Below are 23458 nucleotides of genomic sequence, written 5' to 3' on the forward strand. Positions count from 1 at the left end.
TTCTTTCGGCCGCTGTATCACGTGTTCTTTATCCATGCGTAATGATGGCTGCGTGATTGACATAGTAGGCCTGCTTGTTGCAGCCTGATTTCTCTCTGTATTAGAAAATGATTGTCCAGAAACAGAAGGCTTGTGAGACCTCGCTCTCTCTGATAAATGCAGGCATCAATGAATGCAAAGGTCTGTTAGCTTCGACCTTTGATTCTTCAGGTTCTTCCATAGAACGTCCTGGAGTTTCAGAACCGGGTTTATCTAACATCCCTCAGCGGGTATAACCACATTTAAACCTCAGAGTAAGACCTCCGGTTTTGGAAGTTGAATTATCTCCCTTCGGAGCTTCATCTACAGAAACCTTTGTTGGACTTTTTGGCGCAGTCTTCTTGTTTTTAATAGGTTCACCTTGACCTGGCCTGATATATCTGAAGAACTCGGTGTTCCAGCAGACTTCTTCACGTATATACCTTCCGGATGTGATTCTGTAGTTGCTCTGTATTTTGGGCAGTGTTTATTGGTTTTCATGTGTCCAGGCTGGCCATGAACATAATAATAGTCAAGCGTTGTTTTTTCTTTGATTCAATGTTCATAATCTAGTCAAACAAGTAATTATACCTGACCACAGGCTCCACAGAAGAAATTCTCTCTCTCACTGGTTTTCTTTCCTTGTATACCTGGTTTAGACAGAAAAAAAGACATCACTCAAGAATGACCATAAAAGTACCAGGATTGTTAAACTAGATTATGTCTAACGCAAGACCTGATAAGTTTACACAGTAGGCAAAAAAAAAAATATGTCAAAGGGTTGTGGAATTTTCAAACTTACACTGACATTTGTTGTGTGTTTAACCGTGCTCTCAGTTACTAAGAAAGATGCATCAAGTTGGGTGGCCATATGTTTCTTGCCAATGACACTGTCCTTTCTGACAAATTCAGTATTCATGTTCTTTTTTTCCTCATCTAGATAAGCACCACCGGTCAGTGATTCATTACGGACAAAGTCTTAAACTGAATTGGGGCGAATGATTTAGTTGAAAGCACGTACCTTTCATCAGCAATCTGCGTAACTCGGCATATTCAGCAGCTTCATCTTCAACTTCTTCGTCTGTCACAACTTGATATGGCCGCCGTCTCATTTTGGGTCCGTTGACTCCATCCAACTTGTCATTCTTAGACATATTAGATTCTTCCCACTCCTCAGCATCAAGTAGATTTTCCAGATCTCCGACAAAGGAGTCCATGTCATTTTCACTCTCAGACTCATCGTCATCACAAGATGAAAGGGACAGAAGTTGCCTATCCCAAATCTCCTGACACTTTTCCCGGGCCTGCGGTTGTAACTGTAGGAAAGACATTCTCTGGCCACGGGCGTACTTACCTATTGTCGTAGGGTCAACCTTAAGTAAACCAGATGCAGCCTGCTCACTCGATAGCTTGCGTATCATAGCTATCAGGTGCCATCGATTTTGCTTGGCCATTTTCTCATCAGGAACATTGAACTTGAGAAGAACCTATAAAGAGATCCAGGCAACCATATCAAACGTTAGATGAGATTTACGTCTAGAAGAAACGGGCAACAAGATGTATAATAAAGAAACGAACCTCTCGAGCTGCTTCCCTGCTTAATCTGCGAAGATCAGCATCTGTACCAGTTACAGTTGGGGCTCCGCAACACGCTGCTTCCTTTTTCTTCATACGTCCAGCTGCAGCTGGTACTTTTGGCGCAGCTCGGACGTAGCTGAATCCTAGACCTCGTCCAGAGGGATCGCCAACTCCAGTAATTTCCAAACGTTCTATATTTGCTCTGTCCTACTCAAACCCAAAATAGAAAATCAGATAAATGAGAATCCAACCGGGCAAGTAACTAGAGAATGCAAATCAAAACTAGAGATGATATAGCTGAAATAGATTATAGTCCTTATTGCAAAGTACTAGTAATGTATCGCTCGAGTAATGAGAATAGATGAATGACCATGCCTTCAATGGATTATGGATACAATATAAAGATAAGAATTCACTGCATATAGAACTTCTAAATACAGAAAATGACACTCACCTGAGTTGTACAAGCAACAAAGTTACTGCTCAGATTCCATGGAGTAATCTGCAACTCCCTCTCAATATGTGAAGCAGCGGCAAGAGAAATGGCTTCATCTGGGAGCTGAGCTAATGCAGTTGATATGCTGGCAGGCAATGTAAACTGGGAGATCCCTAAATGTTTGAGCCGGTACAGCCCAGCTAGCATACTCTCATAAGAACACACCTACGCCAACAAAACATAGAGTGCATCTTTAAATATATATTTCTAGAAATAGCTCTCAAAGCTCACTAACATGAAACGAACTCGCAAGCTAGACTTACATCCTCTGGCGCCACAAGATTTTTCAACTCAATCTCATGTGGAAACTTGTCAAACCTATGTTTATTGTACCAGAAAATTTGGCCATTTTTATCCCTCTGCATTTTTAGTCCATGTAAGAGGTCAGTGTGATAACATAATACAGAAGTGATGACGCCAAAAAAAAAAAGAGAGAAAGAGTGCCATGCCGCTTATGCGCAAGTGAGAATCTGACAATTACCTCTAGAACAATACCATGAATTCTCATGTTCTTCTTGACCACTGCATCCGATAAGTTCGAAAATAAGAAAGACACCTCGTCTGCAGGAATACGGTGGCGATGCTTAAATTCTCGGTCCACATAGACCAACATCTTGTTCACCAAAAAAGTCTGCAGATTCTTTGATGCAGGAGACATTACTTCCATTCGAGGTTCCTGAGAAGATATAATCTCAGCACGCCGACTTTATGAGAGTTAAAAGTCACGGCAAAATAAAGAGAGAAACAATCCAAAAGGCAAACCTGTTGTCCAACAGCGCATATCTTGTCAATACGTCTTAGACAGAGCTTTCCTTTAGGAGAACGGACCAACAGATAATCCGTTGATTGCAACTTATGAGGAAAAATAGGCGCTTTGTACATGTTTGTTTCAATAGATGACTGACTGCAGCCACCCTGAATTTCCCCAAGGAAAGGAGATTTCTCCCCAGGTTCTAGATTCATCACATTCCCTAGAGTGCCATTTTTATCGCGCAGCAAGTTCCCATGTTGATCCTCTGGGAACGACTTCTGATAATACGTGCACAAATTGGCACCCATTCCTGCATTGCTCAGCATCAAGGGCCTCTCTTCACAATACCTAACACAGATTAATGAAAAGTAATGGTGACTAAATGAACATAGAACAAAATAGCCACAAAGTAGCATGCAGGTTAAGAAAAAGAAACAAAAGTTCCAAGTTTGACAGGTAAGTCTTGTGTAAGAATTTGTCTTACTCCATTAAGAAAACATGGCCATCTTTAGTAGATAGGTCTGATTTCTTCTTGAATGCCCCAGGAGGTCTCAAAGATTTATGTTCGCCAGGAAGCTTTTGGGCCCATGGCAACAGATGTACCTTGGTGCGTAAAATATGGACCAAAGAATTTGGATGAACATTTTGTTCAGCAAGAGACTTTTCATCCTCAAGTTCCTTTCCCATATAGAAAATCTTTACTGCTTCAGTTTCCTTAAAATCTGTAAAACAATTTCAGTGAAATCAATAGTACTTCAAGTTCTCCAAATAGAATCCGTGTCTAGACAGAAAGTGAAAGGAAAAATAACCAACCTAGCTTCCTCGAAGCCTTGGCTTTTAAATAAGAGACAGACTCCTCTATGCCAACGTGAATCTTGCTTCCTTTACCCCCCAGACTCTTAACTACAATTTGCATGGATCCTTGGGTGGGTAACTTTTCTTGCTGTTTGATTGCTAGCTCATTGTCATGTGGATACCACAAAGCTTTGGGCCGGTGAAAATTTGCTATGTCTTTACTGCAAAAGAGTTAACACAAAACATTATAACAGATACCACCAAAGATGGATGTCAAAAGAACTATATCCAGTGTGATAGCAATCTGAAGTGTGCAGATAGAAAACAATGTAAATACTAGTGACCCACTTACTTGCTCAATTTGTTCTTCATTGTCTGCAATTTAATCGCTGACGCTGAATGAAGAACTCTCAAACTGTGTACGCCGAATTGATTAGCATTTGCCTGCAGTTGCTGACAGCTTTTCCCATTCATATAGAACTTGTCATTAGAAATATTGAATTGACACCCATAATTTGATCCACAGCCTTCCTGAAATCTTTCATCCTTGGGCTTTGAAGAGCGGGATAGAATCATAGATCCAGCATGAAGTTGAAGATCTTTGCTTTCCCTGTTGTCCGGGATTTCAAAGACCATTTGCTCATCTTGAAGGTCAAATATTAGTTTAGACCTGCTCACCTCTTTATCTGACTCCCATATTATGCTATCTAACCATGCGTCGTCCCCCATATCCCTCTCTTGCAATCGAAGTCTGCTAAAGCGTCCAAGAGCGTCACTTTTAAGCTGTTTTGAACTCTTCCCTCCAGCATCGTCATTTTCACTAGGATGATCCTCATCCCACTGAGATTCTAACCTAAGGAGTTGCGGATGACGTCTACTTTTGTTAGTGGACTCACTAGTAGTGTGTGAACCAAGAGGCTCCAAGGGACTGACATAAAAAGATACAGGTTTATTATTTTCAGCTTGAGCTTGCTCTATAGAATTCACCACGTTTAAGCTTTCTTGTTCAGTCTCTGAATTTGATCCTTGAATAAGCAGGCCTTCTGACTCAATTTCAGATTCGACGCTTTCAAAAGAATTACCACTAACTCCAGGAGAACTTTCCCAAATAATTCGATTTTCCCATTCATATTGGTCAAGAGGAAAAACTTCCATTGATGACTGTGGCTGGCACAGAGATGATCTATCGTCTTCTAATTCCTGCTTCAACAGTTCACTCATTGTGTATGAATCTCGTCCTAGCTTGGTAAATTCTCTCGATTCTGGTATGATGCTTCCGAATGTGCCAGCTTTTGCAAGCTGTAAATCCCCTCTTGTTGGTAACGGAACATCCAGCTGAATCAGATCAGCAGCTTGTTTCAGACGAGTGTCGATCCTACCATGGCTCTTAAGAAGTAACTCCTCATCATCTTCAACAAGCTCCATAGATTTGTATCTGTCTGTACCAAAGAAGGCTATGATGTAAGAGTACCAACATGAAGAGATGAATTATAAACATAAATAAAAAGGACGTAGCACATCATTTTGAGGCACCAAATACATAAATCTAGTATATTCTTGCTATAAAGAGAACGAACAACATAAGTTCGCATGCTTTCAACACCTAATGGCCTTCAAAGTTTAACAGGAAGTACTGAATCTACAGAAAATTTATTGTTGTTGCAGATTTTAAGCAACCCATGGACAGAACAAAAGAACTCAATAGGATTAGAGAAGAAACAAACATAAGAAGACCGTTCCAGATCACGTACCTCGATAAGTGATATATCTATTTTCTCTCTTGGTCCGTTTCTGTGGTGGCTTATGAATAGCAAATATCTCAGAGAATTGTAAGACGACCATACCATCTTCAACATACAGAGTAGATAGTGATGTTGCACTTTTCTCATTTGTGTCCATCCGTTCCTCATTTCCCAAGATGTTAGCCTCCTCTTCATACTCCAAACCCTTGTCCTCCTTTAAGACAACTGCAAATCAATATTTTTTTCATGTCTCACAATCAGTAGGTCCCGAGACATCTAAGAAATAAAATGACAGACCAAAAGTAAAGAATTCAATCTGCTAATCATTTTGTTCACAAACAGCAATTTCAATAGCAAACCTGATTCACTATCTTCAGAATCAAAAGATTCTTCAAATGGAATGTTTTCCACCTCTTGTTCTTCTTCCTCATCATAATCGTCATCATCAAACACAGAAGCTTTGGAATATAAACTACCCGAGGCAGCTGCAGACGAAAAATACTCTCTTTTTGGCAGTAGATGATCTTCCTCAGTAACTACTTGAACTTCAGGCCCGTCATACTCCTCATCAATATCCCCATAATCAACAGCATCCGTAGCTTTTTCTTTGTAATAATCTGCATGATGCACAACCACAGTTAGTCAACAGATAACTAGGCTTTGGTAACGTAGAAAGCAGCGCTTGTTGCAGACTTAAAACCCCCCACACCCAACCTTGTTAAATTTGATGTATACAAATTAGCCAAGACACTATACACTATGACCAAGGACAGAATAAGAGAATGCAAGACCAGGATGGTGGGAACGTTTCATTGGAAGGTTGAAAACTGAGGGTAACTAACAGAAAAGGAAAAAAAATAAAAAAAAAACTGCAGAAGAGACAAGCAAACAACATCACCTTGCTCAGCTGGATCACTTGTTTTATAGTCTGAACTTGCCATCAACTGTTTTGAGTTTAGAAACACTATTAAGAGTCACACATCACTCTGGTCTTAACTTAAGAGAGTACAAAAGAGTTAGAATGTCACACCATTATGTCTGGCAGAGACGAAGCCAATGCAGAAAGATGTTCTTTGGCGTCCTCATTAAGGTAATCAGCATCCAAATCACCAGAGTGATCAACGTTTCCAAAGATAAATTCAAGTCCCCTGCTTCTGTCCCCATACTCTTCATCGTCCTCTGCAAACCAAAAGTGGTTCAACAAACAATACCTTGGCTACTATATAGGATGAAACTATACCCTAATATATGTCCAAGATCACTCAAAGTGAGAAATTCAGAATCTGAAAAAGAAAACAGTCCTAATTGCAACGATAAATTACCCTCTTTGTGTTCAGCCATATTAAAACTCTCGAATCCCCCTTGAAAGTTCGCTTCCAAGCCTCAATGAAGACCTTGGAACCCTAATTGAGATTGAGAGTATACAAAACCTTTTGAACCGGAGAAGGAGAACTAGTCCAATCGAACGATCGGAAGAGACGGCGCACGGTGGCGGAGAGAAGCTCCGAGGCAGCAACGCTCGAATCGGAAAAGAAATCGCCAAGGGGTCTCAAATTAGCGGGCTCGATAGATTGTATGAGGCGTTTATTTATAAAGGATTATAACCCGACCCGGAAAAATATTTAGTAGTTTCGGGTCTAATTCTCTTCCAAAATAAATGTTATAAACCGGTTCTGACCAAACCAGACCGCACACTATAAAACAAATTAACCAACCTGAGGAAGAAGCTGTTTATCTCCAAGTTTGATACTCCCTCTCTTTTTGTATGTAAGTAGTTTTATCAAAAAAGTTTTGTTTCATAATATAAGATGTTTGCATAACCCAAAACAATTTTTACATTTATTATATATTGTGTAACTAATCCTATAATCCATACTAGATCTTGACCCGTGCGACCGCACGGGTATTTATTTTCTGTTTTTAGTTTTTTGTTTGTATTAAATGATGTATTTATAATAATTGATCATAAATTTAGATCCAAAACTATTCTTTGCAGTTATAACAAAAAATTAAATTTTAATAAAATATTCTAATATAAATTAAATTGTCCTAATTAAAATAGTATAAGTGTGGGTCATAATGCTTTTAAATCCAAATATTTGGAATTTTTATTAATATAAATTTGTTAAAAAATAAACTCACTGGGTATTTAATTTTAAATTTTAATTTGTTTGTGTACTAAATGTTATATTTGTAAATGTAATCATATTAAATTAAGTAATTTTATATTTTTTGCGTTTAACGTAAAATGTATCACCGACACTGGAGATCACCTAAACAAATCTAACATTTATATGATTAGATGTATGTGTAAATATATAGCAAACAAAGTTTTTGAATGATAAATATAAAAGTATAAAATATGGTTAATATGCTATTAAACATGATACATTAGTTATAAAATTTGTAAGAAAAAATTAATTGTTAGATTTTTAACAAATTTGCAACATATAAAAATTAAGATTAAAATTTGTAAGAAAATTAAATGTAATATAATATATATTTGATCTAACTGCTAATTTATTGTAAATGGGCTTACGTGTTCAATAATTTTCAGATTGGATTTTGACAATTAGTTTTCATAATTATTGTAGATTGATGAGAAAGTCAATAGAAAATAATTTTTTGAAAATAAATAAGGTGATTCAGTTTCTATATCTTGTAGTAAGGATGGGCGTTCAGATATTCATTTGGGTTTGATTCAGGTCTCTTTGGGTTTTAGGTTTTTGGGATGAAAGGTTTTAGCCTCATTCGAGTATTTATAATTTCGGTTCATGTTCTGGTTCGGATAAATCATTTAAATCTTTTTAAAAAATTAAAATTCTTAAAATATAAAAGTAAAAATATATATAACAAATAAATTTGAATAATGTATGCCAAAAACTTAAACTTAACATAAAAATTGGTTTGGTTCGAATACTAAAAGATAGTGACGGCACAATAATTTTTCTACCATACCATATGCGATTTTTATTATCATTAAATGTGGTAAATTTAGAATTAGTAAATGTATTTATTAAACTGAAAAGACAACATTAATAAAACTATAAATAATTTCGAAATTGATTTAATATTGAAGGAAAGTTAAATTTTATATTAGGACAACACATTAACTTAACTAAAAAAGACAAACATTAAAATAGGTAACTTAATTTATATTAGGACAACACATTAACTCAACTAAAAAAGACAAGCATTAAATTAGGTAGTTTAATTTAATTCTCAGTGGCATAGTAGTGTAAATAACTTTGAAAACTTAGGGGCAATTTATATGGGTACTTCTCTTTTAATAATATAGATATTTTTATTAATGGCTAGATTTGTGTATTAAATGATGTTTTTTTAGTAACAATTTTCTTATTGTTAACATTTTTAACTAAAACTACTTAGATATAAAAATAAAGGGAGTATATTTGAATTAGAATGGGCCTTAACATTTTTGAAAGCAAAATATTCTCCTTATTACATTAAGAAAGACTTGCCACCATGTTCCATCACCGCCTAAAATGCACATAACATAGATGCAATCTCAACAATCAGTTATCACCCTGCTGCTTCTTTTATATGCATGGCATTACTTGATTTACTTCTTTTTTTAGTTGTATTACTCTTCTAGGTTCATTATCTGCACCAAATTGCTTCTTCCAACAAAATGTCTCGGCTTATCATTTCTTGAACTATATATTGGATCATTGATGATGAGATTTCATTGGGAACATGAAAACTTACAGAAAATTGGTTTTACCATTCATTAAATGTATATCAGATTATAATTCAAAAAAATAAAAATAAATGTATATCAAATTCTTATATGTTTGACGCTTATAATGTTTTTCAACGAAACTGAAAGAGTTAGCTATTCTTAAGTAAATGTTTCAAGATTGGTTATCCTCAAGCGTAAAACAAGACTACTAATACATTAGCTAAGACTGCACATACTTTTCACAAGAATTTGTTTTTTATTTGTTGTTTTATTCTGGTATAGTTTCCTAAAACATAAAACGTGTTTTAGTATAGAGGATAGTATGAATGTGATTAAGAAGAAACAAAGTAGAAGTTTATAGTAGAAAAACATGAATAAAGTAAAAGGAAATTCTAGTAATCGCAATATCTTTGTTATCTTCTGTTTTTCGCCGAGATACTTAGTGTTTTGGAAAGCGCTATGAATGACAAACTTCTTTACGGTGCTATCATCGTCTAGTGCACTACTGTCCACAAGGACAAATACCATAAAGGTTATGTTAAGCAGCCCAAACTGGTTCGTGATATCACAATCTCTCAGTTTTGTTTTTGCATTTATATGTGTGTCTATTTAAAGCAGAACAATTGCACTTTCTCTCTCGGGAGATGTTTCTTGATTCATCTTTTCAGCTTCTTTCTTCTCTTGATCAAGCCTCTGCAGAACATCTTCTAACATAGAGATCTTCACATGATTGGATGCAACGGAGTCTAGCTTGTCAAGAAAATCTCCCACGCTTAGCTTGAAACTACTCATCTCTTGCTTGTCATGGAAAAGCGGACCGATAGGTTTTAGGTTTTAATAAGTAAAATGTAATTTAGAAAATTACCCTTAACACTCTGATGTTAATCTGAGGTATATTGCCTTTTACAGCCCAAATCAGTCTTCAAGAACAGAAGAAACTTTGATGGCATCCTCGTTGACGATGAAACTCGTTATGAATCTAAAGAAGACTCCCCACGTCTCCATTTAACCGAGCAGCAGCAGCTTAATCTCCACAAAACTGTAAGGAAACACCATTTCTTGGCGTGCACGTTAAGGTGATGACAACAATTTTGGAGGACTCCGGGGAAAAGGAGAGGAAGCTATGCAGTAGGAGGAGGAGGACGTAACTTCAGGATCGTTCTTGGACTCAGTCTCGGTCCAATGTCACCGAGCCTGAGCTTACACTAATTTTTTTTTCCAAAGACAGCAACAAAGGGACCAAGAATGCTTGATGGAACCAGAGGCTTCACCATGGGACGTGGCAACTGGCAAACCTTCAACCTTACTCTCACCTACCAATCTCGAGTTCTAAAACTACATAATTAACCAAACAATAAACGCGACTTAGTTTTGTAAGATATGTGTTCACAGAAACAAGGACATGACTAGGCCTGGCAAAAAAACTGGCACCGAATAACTGAACGGAAATACTCAAAATCGAAACCGAACCGGAACTTTTAAATATCGGAATGATTCCTAAATATATATATCCAAAATAACTGAATCAGAATCGAACCAAAAACCGAACGGATACCCGAGTATATAAACATATTAATTATATAGATATATAACATAACTTATATATTGTAATTTAAAAAACTGTTAAAAGTATTTAAAAATATTTGTATTACCCGTAAGTATCCGAATTATCCGGATATATTTATAAGGTATCGGAACTACCCGAAAGTATCTGAAACTATTCGGATATTTTTATCCAAAATATCTGATATTTAACCTAAATTATCCGAAATAACTGAACCGTAACCGGAACCAAATGAGAACCAATTTTTCTGGATATTTTTCGGTGATTAGTTTTACTATCCGAACTGAAATACCTGAAATTATCCGAAAAAAACCGAATCAAAAATAATCAAGTAGTAAATGGATTCTTATGCCACCTACCCAAACTATCCAATATCCGAAATACCCCAACCGAACAATATCCGAAATGCCTAGGCCTAGACACCACTATGTAGTGTATGAACTACTGAGGCATGACTAAGTTTTAGAGGGTTTTCTCTTTATACATTATTACTTTTTGTTCATTCTCTCACTTGGGAAAATCTCCTTTGTATGTTTTTTTGAGAAAAAACTTTCTTTTGTATGTTTTGATTTGTTTTTGTGAGATAAGTTGGGACTGTAGTGTATCATTCTTAAAATTTAGCTCTTTTATATAAAACTAGTGGTATTCCGGCGCTACGCGCCAGGTTCGTACATTTTATTCTCTAGTGAGTTCATAATTGTTATTTGATTCATTTGATAGTGTTTATAATAGTAGTGTGTTACTTTGTTTTGAAATTGCTTAGGTTAAAGAGGGATATCATAAGTGGTTTCACTGATCGATTAAAAAAAAGTATAAATTGATGATAGTTGAATCAAAGTAAATATAGTTGAATTTCAAACATAAAGTAAAGTTGATGTTCCAAAAAAAACATGTAAATACGTGGCTTTTGTGATTATCTTGTTTGAACGAAGATAACAAATACTTTCATCCTCGTAAAGTAGTAATAATCCTCGCATGATTTGTCCATGTCTTGGATGTGGAAATCTATTAGGGGCTTCCATTGTGGATATATTGGTTGAGTGAGTTATTTTCAAAATGATTTTAAATCCACTAAGTAAATTCTTAATTATAGTCCAACATTGCTCCGACCTGAATTGATTATTTTCTCGGGATAGCTTATTCAAGATATTCTTTCCCCTTTTTGAAATTGTCTCTGTAGAACATTAATATACCATAAAGATAGTATTGTTGTCATTTTTTCCATCTGCTGATCATTGTCAAAGATGGTTGAATCCTTTGAAGATTTTTGGTGGTAGAAATATCGATTTAACCCTTCGATATAGTGAACCTCTAAATTGTCATTATCTAAAGTCTAAACAATGATTTTTTAAATGAATGTAAACAATATATCATCATGAATGGCTCCGCTGCAAAATATCGTAGGTTGAAGTTTTTGAAATAGATGGTGGAGTCTGAAGAGTTTCCTTCACAGCTGCATGTGCTTTCGTCTCAGTTATAATTTTTTTGTGAATTCTCTGATACCCTTTGTTACTTTGTATCTTCGCTATGGTTTGGAGGTTAATAATGTTTACATGGTGGAACTTGTTGTTGAAGATATAATATAACTTGGGGAAAATTCCATAAAAATACCCGAACTAAATTTTGTTAAGCTTTTTAATACCCAAACATTTTCACTACCCAGTTTAATACTCCAACTAAGTATTTTGCTCATTTTAATATTCAAACTTTTAAAATTGTGCCCACTTTAATACCCGAACTTTATTTATTTTAATAAAAATACTAATAAGTTTCAAATAAAATTTTTAAAAATCTCTAAAATTTACAAAATAAAATCAGAAAATTCTAAGTTTTTTTGGTGTTTGAGAAATAAAAATAACTAAATAGTGTAAAATATTAAATTTTGTAATAAAGTTTCTAAGTTTTAAATATTGTATTTAGTTTGTTTTCTGAAATAAAAATGAAATTTATTTTTATCATTTAAATTCATTTATTTTTTGGAAAAATAATTTTTCCATGGTTTATCTACCTTTTTCTAAATCTCCATTATTATCCAACAAAATTTAGTTCGGGTATTTTTATGGAATTTTCTCTATAAGTGTGTTAGTTAAATGGATGTTACATTTGATATTTTCTGATGCAATAATAATGAGCTATTAAGTTACTTCAATTTATTATGTATTTTGGTGTTAAATACTATTATTTATATTGTAAATTAACTCTTTAGCTGATAGCTATGTTGAAATTGAGCTTTTTATTATAAGCATGTAGGATATGAAATAATAGAACACACAACATTATTGATATATAAGTAAGAAGTAAAAGAGAAAAGTGTAACTAATACTCTCTCTATATCAATATAAGTGAGGTTTTATGATTTTTATTTTGTTTCAGAATAAGTGAAGTTCACACTAATCTAGATACAATTAATTGTCATTTGAAATCTCTAGCCAATTACAAAATAGTGTATCTTTTTTAATTAGTTGAGATAGTATTGTTTAATGCTATTTTTATACAAACAAGACAAACCACATAAAATTTTGTGTTTTCTTAATTCTTGTGAAAAAATCTTTAAACTCATTTATAATGATACAGAGGGAGTAAAACTTTTCTTAGTTGGGACTTCATATGATCACAGAATCAAACACTATTTTCATACTTGGTATACAAAAGGTGATGCGACTTTCGAGTTCTGATGTTTGGCTTCTAGAGCTGCCCTCTCCACTAAACTTTGCTTTTGGTTCATCATGTTGGTCAAAGCAAATAAAAAAGGAATAAGATAATATTTACTCCACTAAATATCAGTGTAGCTACCCCGATTATTCAACAGGCTGAGCTCATCTAGCAGGATTGATACATCTTCAAATTAGATCCTCCGACTATATCAATACAAACATGTAAACAAAAATAAGAATCCTCACCAAAATATATCTATGATAACTTCAAGTCGAGGGTTCAAAAGAGGGACAAACCTGCAAGGGTTCGAAAAAGGGATAGTAACAGTAAATTACCTGAGCTAAGAATTGTGGCAACTCATGTCATTCATACAATTCATTGCCTCCGATCTAAATCCCAGAAAACCATAAAGCAAAAGGTTTGAAAATGAAGTATCAGCAAACGAACCACAACAGTCTGAGGAAAACCAAAAGCAAACAAAAGAAAAGAAGAAAGTAAAGCAAATACCTTTGATTCGGATCTTGGACCAAGGAAACCCCTCCAGAAATATCGCTGTGGTTATACACTATAGCGGACACAAAGTGTCAATGCAAATATCTTTGGAAGCCATTGCTGGTGGTCTGTCTGCGTTGATAAGAGTACGGCATCAATAAAAACTATGCAGTCCAAATAATAGTGACTTAACGAATGAGAGTAATACATGGAAAAAGTGTACGTAAGAGATTGTAAACACACTGGCAATACATCTAGAGCCTAAAACAGATGTGATCAGCAGTAAAATCAACCAGTTAATGACAGAAATGATAACCAAGAGACGGAGAAAAAAAGATCCGACTTTTATTGATCACACTTACGTTGGCTTAGCTTCACTACACATGTCAATGACCATGATTATAGTCATTTGTACTAACTGGCTAAGGAAACTGAGAGATAAGAGCAAATACTTCAAGGTGAAACCACCATGTACTATGCATGTTCCACTCGAGTTTAGCAATACTCCAAACCCCTGCGCTTGGTAAACCTTAGACATACACCGGCTTTAATCTCTCGATCATAAGCTGAAAAGCAAATAGAGATTAAAAAAAAAAGAGAAGGTCAGTAATTTCTAGCAGACGTACCGATCCCAAAGATATCAAAGTCATATATGCGTACACACCTTTAATAAACATGTTCACCGACATGTACCCACCTATTGACTGAAGGAGGGTAGCACTAATAGCTCCAGCTAAGTCCGTTTAACTAATCTGCACAACAGAAGTGCAAAACAAAAACTTTAGGCAACACTCATCTATATTTGAAAGTTGAAACCCACAATTGATCATGAATAAAAAGAACCAATATAAGCAAGCACCAAGAAACATAGTACCCCTCGTAAGTGCCGGGCGTGAGCTTGCCATGATTATTTGGCTGTAAAGAAAACATTAGAAATTCATCCAGAACTTAATGCCGAATGAGTGCTAAGAAAGATAGGAAAAATACCAGAACAGAAATTGAGAGACACAAATCAAAGAGTGGATATAACAGTAACTACCTTCCTCTTTGAGAGTACTGATTGCTCTTTGTTACATAAAATGAACTCAGCTCATAACTACATCCCTCTCTGAGGAGGCGTTGGAAAGTGTTCAACGCGGTGGACGCTAATTGATATGTGGATCATCGTAGACTGCATCGTTTAAAAAAAAAAAGACATTATAAACACAGTAATCTATTACATAAGAGAAACTACAAAAGATTCAGTAACTTCTGGATCTATAAGAGAAATAATATGATGTTAGAAGAAAAACACCAATAATTTTAAGAAACAAACGTTTTTGAAGAGCCGATTTACCTTCTCATCTACCAAAACTATATCGATTCCCCATAAACTTTCCACCTTGGCATTCCTAGCTTCCCAGAAACAGAGGAGACAGGAGACGTTACGGTGAGTTGTTCTTTTCATTGTTGGAAGATGGTGTGTTTAAGTTCCAGAGAACTCACGGATGTGGAAGGCGAGAAGACGACAAAACCTAATTTGTCTGGGCTTCTAATTTATGATTAAAGCCCACACGAAATTGAGAACAAATCGCATCAATATTGCCCACCAAACGCGCGTGTAGTTGACGCAAGAACACAATTGCCGAAAATAGGTTTAATGCGTGAGACACACAATCCAGTGTGGTTGCGATAGGTGTCACCATTTGCCCATCTCATAAAGATGTCGTGGATAGTCTGAGAAGGCAAATTCTTCTACTTTATTGTATTAGATTTCACTTGTACTAGTTATGTGACTCGAATATTAGTATCATACCCAATTTTAATGTTTTTGAATTTATGAAAATGAATGATCAAAAATCAAACGACCAACTTAGTCTATAATAAGATTATGTACTAAGTGGGAGAATGAAAATATCAATAAGTAATAAGACTATGTACTAAGTGGGAGAATGAAAATATCAATAAGTAACTTCTACGACCTTGTAAAATATTCTGCGAGTGATCATCAAATCAAGAGCTAGTGAGAATAAAGTCTAGAGATATGGACCCGTTATTTTTCTTGAAGATGCTGAAACCTTTTAAAAATATTAAAAACTGATATCCATCCTGTCCAGATACAATGAAGTTGTTGGATTACAGATATCATGTCTCAAGAACAAGTAGATACGTACAACAATCAATTGATATATGTAACGTAATCCTGATTTCGAGGGAGAAATTGGCTGACTGTCGTTAATTAGTAAAAGATTCCAATTTAGCTTCTTCGCTAACCGTTTAGTTTCTACTAGAGAAAATAGAGTAAACTACAACTACATATGCATTTCCATGCATTTATATGGTTCATATTTTTCAACAAAATGGTTCATGGTTGATAAATAATTTTAAGTAAAATCTCTACAAAATTACAAATTTACTACCACCACCGATGACATGCAGTTGCTCCAATTGTAAAAGTGTGTTAGAATATGGACCACTTTTTGTTTCCATGCTCAAAGAAATAAATAAAACTATTTATTTACACTTACAGAAACGCATCTACTTAAGGTAATTTAAATTGACTGGGATTGTCGTTTATGAATTTAGGATTTCATTTTTGGGGTTGTTTCTTAAAAAACACAGTTCAACAACTTAAAATTTATACGAAGAAAGTACGCACATAATTTAATTATAATATAATATTTTAATAAAAAAATATGGATTAATAAATTAGCTAATTTGTTCTTACTAAATAATTATAAACCATATTTACAAAATGTATTTTAATCCCATCTTAACTTGTAGTATTTACTACTAGATTGAAATACCGTTTTATAATCTTATCATTTCTGTAATATATTTTTTTCCTAAATTGAGATTCTCACAAGTCACCAATTTATGTTAAAAACTTTTATTGGTTTGATATTTCCTCAAATACATATCAAAACGACACAAGACAAAACTATATAAACTATATAAGTTTCAAAAAAAAAAGACAAAACTATATAGTTCCCCCTTTTCAAAAAAAAAAAACTATATAGTTCCCCACCCAAAAAAAAAGACAAATGATTTTTTTTGGGCAACAGACAAATGATAATGATTAAAAAAAATACATAAAAGTAAAACAAGTATATATGTATATTGCTTAGAAAAGAATTAACAAAGTGTAAAGAAAATAGAAAGACGTGGCAAAAAGCAACTAATATCAACCAATCCACATCTACCTTCTTGCATCAGATCAAAACCCCAAATTTATAAACACACCCCGCAGATTCTGCCATGTGGCTTCTCTCTCCTCTACAGCTCACTTCCCTTCCCTCTCTCTAAAAAAACCAGACCTTCAATGTCATTGCTGTGATTCTCATAAAGAGTCCAGTGTCCGAATCCTTCTTCCTCTTGTCTTTTTGATTTATTTTCTTTTAAATAAAAGTTTAGATTTTTTTTTTTTGGGCTGTAACCGGAGAAGAAGGAGATTATGGGAGGTTGTACCTCCAAGCCTTCCACCTCCGTGAAACCCAATCCTTACGCACCCAAAGACACCCTCCCCCAAAATGACGAATCTACCCCTGCCCGCACCTCGGCCGCCGTAAAGGCCTCTCCTTTCTTCCCCTTCTACACTCCAAGCCCCGCCAAGCACCGCCGCAACAAGAGCCACCGCGACGAAGGCGGAGAAGAGAGCAAGAGCGTCACCAGCACTCCGCTCCGCCAGCTCGCGCGTGCTTTCCACCCTCCTTCTCCGGCGAAACACATACGGGATGCTCTGCGAAGGAGGAAGGAGAAGAAGGAGGCTGCTCTACCGGCGGTGAGGCAGCAAGAGGAGGAGGAGAGAGAGGAGGTGGGGCTGGACAAGAGGTTCGGATTCGCCAAGGATTTTAAGAGTAGGATGGAGTTGGGTGAAGAGATTGGGAGAGGGCATTTTGGGTATACTTGCTCTGCTAAGTTCAAGAGAGGAGAGTTTAAGGATCATGAGGTTGCTGTTAAAGTCATCCCTAAATCTAAGGTCAATGTTACTAATCTTAAAGCTTATGATTCCAATTGGCTTTTAAGTTTTCATGCTGTAGTCTTTGATGCTTGGTGATATAGTAAGAGAGAAATGCTTCATTGTATAAGTTGGTCTCCTTGTTTGTTGTTAGAATGTTACTCTGTTTGAAGCTAATAATAGCTTATGGCTGCAAGCAGAAGAGATTCAGAAGAAGCCATTGATAGGTTCTCTTGATGTTTTATTTCTTCTCTCTATTACCTTACTCTCCTCTTGCTTGAGCCATTTCGTTGGATAAATAAATGCGTTTGGACTTTTATGCTTAGAAATTAATGTAAAACGAATACAATTTTTAATATTTCATCTATGTTTGTCAAAGGCCAAGATTTTCAATGGCAACAGTCAACAGATGTAACTTTTTTGGGTGAAAAGTTCTACATGTTTTGAAATTGGTCAATAACTAGAAGCAATATACATTTTTTGCGCCTGCTTATGTCATTAGGGAAACGTGGTCCTGATGCAATCAAATTATTTGAGTGTTAGCTTTAGTTCATATTATTAGACTGTTGCTCATTAGTATTTTTTGGTTTGGCAGATGACAACTGCAATATCTATAGAGGATGTGAGGAGAGAAGTAAAAATCCTACGGGCCTTGTCTGGACATAACAATCTGGTGCAATTCTATGATGCTTTCGAGGACAATGCCAACGTCTACATTGTTATGGAGTAAGAAATCACACTACTTACAATGTTTGAATCAACTAGATAATATCAACGCATATCAAGATTCTTGTTTTCTCGAGTGCAAATATGTTTAGCTGTGAATAAAACATTTGCTTTTTTTTCCTTCTAAATGTCAGGTTATGTGGAGGTGGTGAACTCCTTGACAGAATACTAGCAAGGTCTGCTACTAAACAAATAGAATCATTGCTATTAAATTGAGATGTTCCATTATTGCCCTGACTAACTATTTCTATATTCTATTTTTTAGGGGAGGAAAATACTCTGAAGATGATGCAAAAGCAGTGCTTATACAGATCCTTAACGTCGTAGCTTTCTGTCATCTCCAAGGAGTTGTCCATCGAGATCTAAAACCAGAGGTCAACCTCATTCCTAGTAATTTGAACTTCTCCCAATTTAATACCAATCTTTAAATCTGAAAATACTTTTTTTCATGTACCAGAACTTCTTGTACACTTCCATGGAGGAGAACTCTCAGTTAAAAGTCATAGACTTCGGTTTATCAGACTTTGTCAGACCAGACGAACGACTAAACGATATAGTTGGCAGTGCGTATTACGTAGCACCTGAAGTTCTACACAGATCTTACACCACTGAAGCAGATGTATGGAGCATAGGAGTAATAGCTTACATTCTCCTATGTGGTAGCCGTCCCTTTTGGGCAAGAACCGAATCAGGAATCTTCAGAGCAGTTCTTAAAGCTGATCCTAGTTTTGATGAACCTCCTTGGCCTTCATTGTCCTCGGAAGCAAAAGATTTTGTTAAGCGGCTCTTGTATAAAGATCCTCGGAAAAGAATGACTGCCTCTCAAGCTTTAAGTCAGTCAGCGACTCTATAATAATCTTTCTTTGGTTTATTGTCATGAATACTAATACTTCTTTTTTAACAGTGCATCCTTGGATCTCTGGTTGTAAGAAGATGAATATCCCTTTTGATATTCTCATCTTCAGGCAGATCAAAGCTTACTTGAAATCTTCTTCTTTGCGTAAAGCTGCTTTGATGGTAACATTTTTTCTTGCAACCTTTTAGGATTGTAATTGTTTGCTCCACATTGTTAGTATTGATCTTTACTCTTATACTCTCTCTCTCTCCCCAGGCTCTGTCCAAGACGCTAATTACAGATGAGCTTCTTTATCTGAAAGCACAGTTTGCAATCTTAGCACCCAACAAAAATGGCCTCATCACTTTGGATAACATCAGAACGGTAATATGCACCTAACTTCTGTCTATGGTTAGAGAGAACAAAGAGCTCAAAAGCTAAGCTTAGATTTTGTTTGTTGGACAGGCACTCGCTACAAATGCAACAGAAGCGATGAAGGAGTCACGCATCCCAGACTTTCTTGCATTGGTATTGATTGTCCCCTGTCTTTGTTCTCTGTCTTTTTGCTTTGTAAATGGTTAACAAAAATATTTGGTGTTGGGGAACTTTGGAACAGTTAAATGGACTACAATACAGAGGAATGGATTTTGAAGAGTTTTGTGCAGCTTCCATTAGTGTTCATCAGCATGAGTCTCTTGATTGTTGGGAGCAGAGCGTTCGCCATGCTTATGAGCTTTTTGATATGAATGGAAACCGAGTTATTGTCATTGAAGAACTTGCTTCTGTAAGTTCACTTAAAGACATATATTATTTTCACATTCTTTTGTACTAATTAAAAAGGGATCATCACAAATGTATTTATTTGTAGGAGCTCGGCGTTGGATCATCAATCCCAGTCCACACCATTCTACATGATTGGATAAGGCACAGTGATGGGAAGCTGAGCTTCTTAGGTTTTGTCAAATTGTTGCGCGGTGTATCTACTCGTCAGCCTTTAGCGAAGACACGGTGAAAGAAGGTAACTTGGTGTTATAGCAGAGGTGAAAGAGGATGATGAACATACCACACACAGCTCATGGATGTCAAGAACAATTTTATATTGTCAAAAAAAAAAGAAATCTAAATTTCCTATAAAGGAAAAAAAAGTATCAAAATATTAGACAATGCCTGAAAAGTTGTAATGAGATGACGTTAAACTGAACACTTTCTTCTCTAATGTTTTTTGATCTAAACACTTCTTACATGATTAAGAATCTCATCACATTACCAAGAACCTAGTCAGGAACAGCAACAGCCACATGTCTCTGATGCAAACCATCTGCCAGTGTTTGCCTTAAGCTCTCTGCCCATAATAGCACAACAGTCTCTCACTCTCCAAAACTCTAGCAGCTTCATCTGGATCCATCTATATCTCTGGCTCCGGTTCTCTACTTCGATTAAGCAACACACAACAAGTCACAATGGTGTGAGGAGCACCGACATTCAAATTCTGAAGAATCTTCCATCGAGCCTTGGGCAACCCAATGGCTTCCACCAGTATTGGAGGAAAAGGGTGCCATGAGGAAAGAGAGAAAAGGGTCTCCAACAAAGTATGGTCTCACATGGGTCTACAGTTTTGGAGATGAAGCCGGTCCAAGAGCATAGCCATGAAAGCTTCTTCCATCTTTGACTCTCTTAGGAGAAGAAGAAACTTGCAAGTACTGAAGAAAGAAGAGAGAGAGAGACGGAAGCATATGCAGACATGATCCAACAAGCACAACCATAATAACTATTTGTCTAAAGACAAACCAGTAGTAACCAAAATCTTTGAATCTCCGAACAACAACATTAAGTCTAACGAAACCAAATCCATCTAACAAAATTCTCTTTTTTCCACTACAAGTTTAGCATTGATTGATTGTGTGGGATCATGATCACTTGAGTCTCTTCTCTTCTCTTCAAGTCTCGGCAGGATAGGTGTTGGAGTCGTGGTGGTTAGCATATCCTCCGTTGCTGTAACCTTGCCCTCGTGAGTATCCTCCATTCCATTGCTGCCCTGAGTCTCCTCTCCACTGCCACACAACACATTAAAGATTATTGGAGAGAGATCTATTGGATTTATCAAACATGTGTGAGTGAGACATGAAACATGTGTGACCAAAACAAGTTGGGCTTGGAGGTCATGTATTAGATATTCCCACTTGTATAGTCAAAAAAAAAAGAAAACGAGGCAAGGTGATAGATAGATTCACCAACTATTGCCTATTATTGTCAACTATTAACTTTAGCTTATATATATACGTTTCTAGTAACACAACATGGATTAGAAAAAAACCTATTACCAAAGTTTGACCTAATTAAAAATAATTACTAAAAATAGACTGCAGATAGCATGCACAACCAACTCCAAAGTAAAAAACCTTTTACCTGCTTGTTTGGGGTTCTACCCCAAGAGAGTCTGACAGTGTTCTTGCCAATCACTGTCCCATTCAAACTCTGGATTGCATCATCAGCACTCTTCCTGTCAAAACCAAAAGGCAACAAGTAGCTTTGAGATCACACATATATAATCAGCACATTGCTTAAAGTCTTATTTGATTTGACAAGACCGTACCTGTTAGCAAATTGGACAAATCCACATCCTTTGCCTACTGGGATCTTCACTGAAACAACCTCACCAAACTCTATAAAAGGTTGTCTGAGGTCTTCATCAGTAACGTCAGGGTCAAGACCGCCAACAAATATCTACAGTAAGAAATAAGAGAAAAAATGAGCAATACAGAGCTTAAATAATGAAAGCAAGGGAAAAGACTAATGGAAACTCACTGTTGAGTTGTTTGAGTCACCATTAGCCATAGAATCATTTGCTCCATGTCCACCAGCCAGTATCACAGCTATACCAATCAAAAACATAAAACTTTTTATAGTTCAAAACCTCTGTCTAGTGGATAGATCAAGACCAAGAAGATATGTTACCTTGTGAAGAATGTTGTTGATGATTAGCAACAGCTCTTTTAGGAGTCGCAACACCAACTCTCATCTCCCTGTTGGAACACAAAGCTCCGTTCATCTCAGTCAAAGCACTTGACCTCTCACTTTCATCGCCAAACCTGACAAAACCGTAGCCTTTGGACCGGCCGGTGTTGGAATCGATCACAACTTTGGCGCTTTTCACAGATGGATATCTCTCGGCAAACAACTCTTGCAACATAGCATCAGTCACGTCCGGAGACAAGTCTCCAACGAATATCGACAGCTCCGGACCGTTCTCAACTGCTCTCTTCTCACCGGTACTGAAAGATGCCCAGTTTAGACGGAAGGGCTGCTCAGAGTTGGGCATTATTGAACCACTGAAGTTCTGAAGAACCTCTTCAGCTGCAGCACGTGTAAGAAACTCAACAAAACCGTACCCTTCTGACTGACATGTTAGCTTGTTACGAATCACTTTCACAGAAGAAACCTGCACATCATTTAAAATAAAAATAAAATAAAAAACTAAAAATGAAAATGAAAATCTTACCCAATTAGTCTTTTTTTTCCTTCCTGATAAAATTCATTTCCAAAGTGAAATACAAGTTTTAAATAATACTGGCGCATAACGAGAAATCCTAAACAGCTACACATAAGCATAAAACAAATCAACAGACTTTACATGCATTTGGTTCTTCATTAATCAAATCTTACCCAATTAGTCTCTTTACATGCTTTTATTTTCAAGAAAAGTTTTTTATCTAAACGTGGCAATGTACAACAGTACTTTCTGCCCTAACGAAAATCTGAAGATGTGTTCTGTCCTTTTCAGGACAATGCTGTCTTCCATTACCCTATTTGTCTCTAGGGCAAAATTCAATAATCATTGGATAAATCCAAAAACGAGAACTTAGCCACAAAAAAAAAACACACTCACACACAACAAGAAACTCAAGAACATGTCCAATATAATTTTTCACCAAAAATTCCACGTAACAATCAAATCAGTGAACAGATTCATAAAAAAAAACTCTTATACCTCGCCGGTGTGAGAAAAGCAAGTATGGAGATAAGTCTCGTCCATCCAATGAAGAAGATCACCGATCCAGAGAGTCTTCACGTCTTCACCAGATCCACCACGCTCATGCGGCGGCTTGTGTTGGTGTTGGTGCTGCTGATACGGTGCGTATTGGAAGTGAGGATGGTGGTGATAAGGA

General features: G+C 36.1%; 2 protein-coding genes, 1 long non-coding RNA gene and 1 pseudogene across 6 annotated transcripts; 1 reads left to right on the plus strand and 3 right to left on the minus strand.

Annotated features, from left to right (window-relative positions):
* Positions 1 to 10: 10 nt before the first annotated feature.
* LOC130503986 (transcription initiation factor TFIID subunit 1-like) lies at positions 11 to 6926 on the minus strand (annotated as a pseudogene).
* A 6226-nt stretch (positions 6927 to 13152) lies between these two features.
* On the minus strand, positions 13153 to 15302 carry LOC130503983 (uncharacterized). 4 transcript variants are annotated; one of them, XR_008941091.1, is made up of 8 exons: positions 15131 to 15300; positions 14834 to 14965; positions 14669 to 14709; positions 14459 to 14546; positions 14157 to 14360; positions 13810 to 13922; positions 13638 to 13691; positions 13153 to 13505 (listed from the first exon to the last, which is right to left on the minus strand). It is a non-coding gene; the product is annotated as an uncharacterized LOC130503983 (long non-coding RNA). The 4 variants fall into 4 exon arrangements; XR_008941089.1 differs by having other exon boundaries at positions 13810 to 13926; positions 15131 to 15298; XR_008941090.1 differs by having other exon boundaries at positions 13599 to 13691; positions 13810 to 14360; positions 15131 to 15302.
* Positions 15303 to 17012: 1710 nt separating this feature from the next.
* Positions 17013 to 20524, plus strand: LOC130503984 (CDPK-related kinase 2). Its single transcript, XM_056998553.1, has 10 exons — positions 17013 to 17752; positions 18327 to 18457; positions 18592 to 18633; positions 18723 to 18831; positions 18915 to 19290; positions 19362 to 19474; positions 19569 to 19676; positions 19758 to 19820; positions 19909 to 20076; positions 20161 to 20524. The coding sequence occupies exons 1-10, from the start codon at positions 17228 to 17230 to the stop codon at positions 20302 to 20304; spliced, it is 1779 nt and encodes a 592-aa protein (XP_056854533.1). The 5' UTR covers positions 17013 to 17227; the 3' UTR covers positions 20305 to 20524.
* A 510-nt stretch (positions 20525 to 21034) lies between these two features.
* LOC130503985 (polyadenylate-binding protein RBP47B-like) lies at positions 21035 to 23450 on the minus strand (the record flags this gene model as incomplete). The annotated part of the gene is given in 6 exon segments (XM_056998554.1): positions 21035 to 21343; positions 21699 to 21792; positions 21886 to 22016; positions 22098 to 22165; positions 22248 to 22731; positions 23281 to 23450. Coding segments are annotated over 6 exon segments (1061 nt in total), but the record flags the coding sequence as incomplete, so codon positions are not given.
* Between the last annotated feature and the right edge of the window lie 8 nt (positions 23451 to 23458).

The sequence above is a fragment of the Raphanus sativus genome, unplaced genomic scaffold, assembly GCF_000801105.2.
Source record: "Raphanus sativus cultivar WK10039 unplaced genomic scaffold, ASM80110v3 Scaffold1283, whole genome shotgun sequence".
Lineage (NCBI taxonomy): Eukaryota > Viridiplantae > Streptophyta > Magnoliopsida > Brassicales > Brassicaceae > Raphanus > Raphanus sativus.

Excerpts from the sequence above, each read along its gene's own strand:
- LOC130503984 (XM_056998553.1), top strand. The coding sequence starts at position 17,228 with ATGGGAGGTTGTACCTCCAAGCCTTCCACCTCCGTGAAACCCAATCCT. Across the intron at positions 18,634-18,722 it reads CTTGACAGAATACTAGCAAG|GGGAGGAAAATACTCTGAAG; the intron begins GTCTGCTACTAA and ends TCTATTTTTTAG. Across the intron at positions 19,291-19,361 it reads GACTGCCTCTCAAGCTTTAA|TGCATCCTTGGATCTCTGGT; the intron begins GTCAGTCAGCGA and ends CTTTTTTAACAG.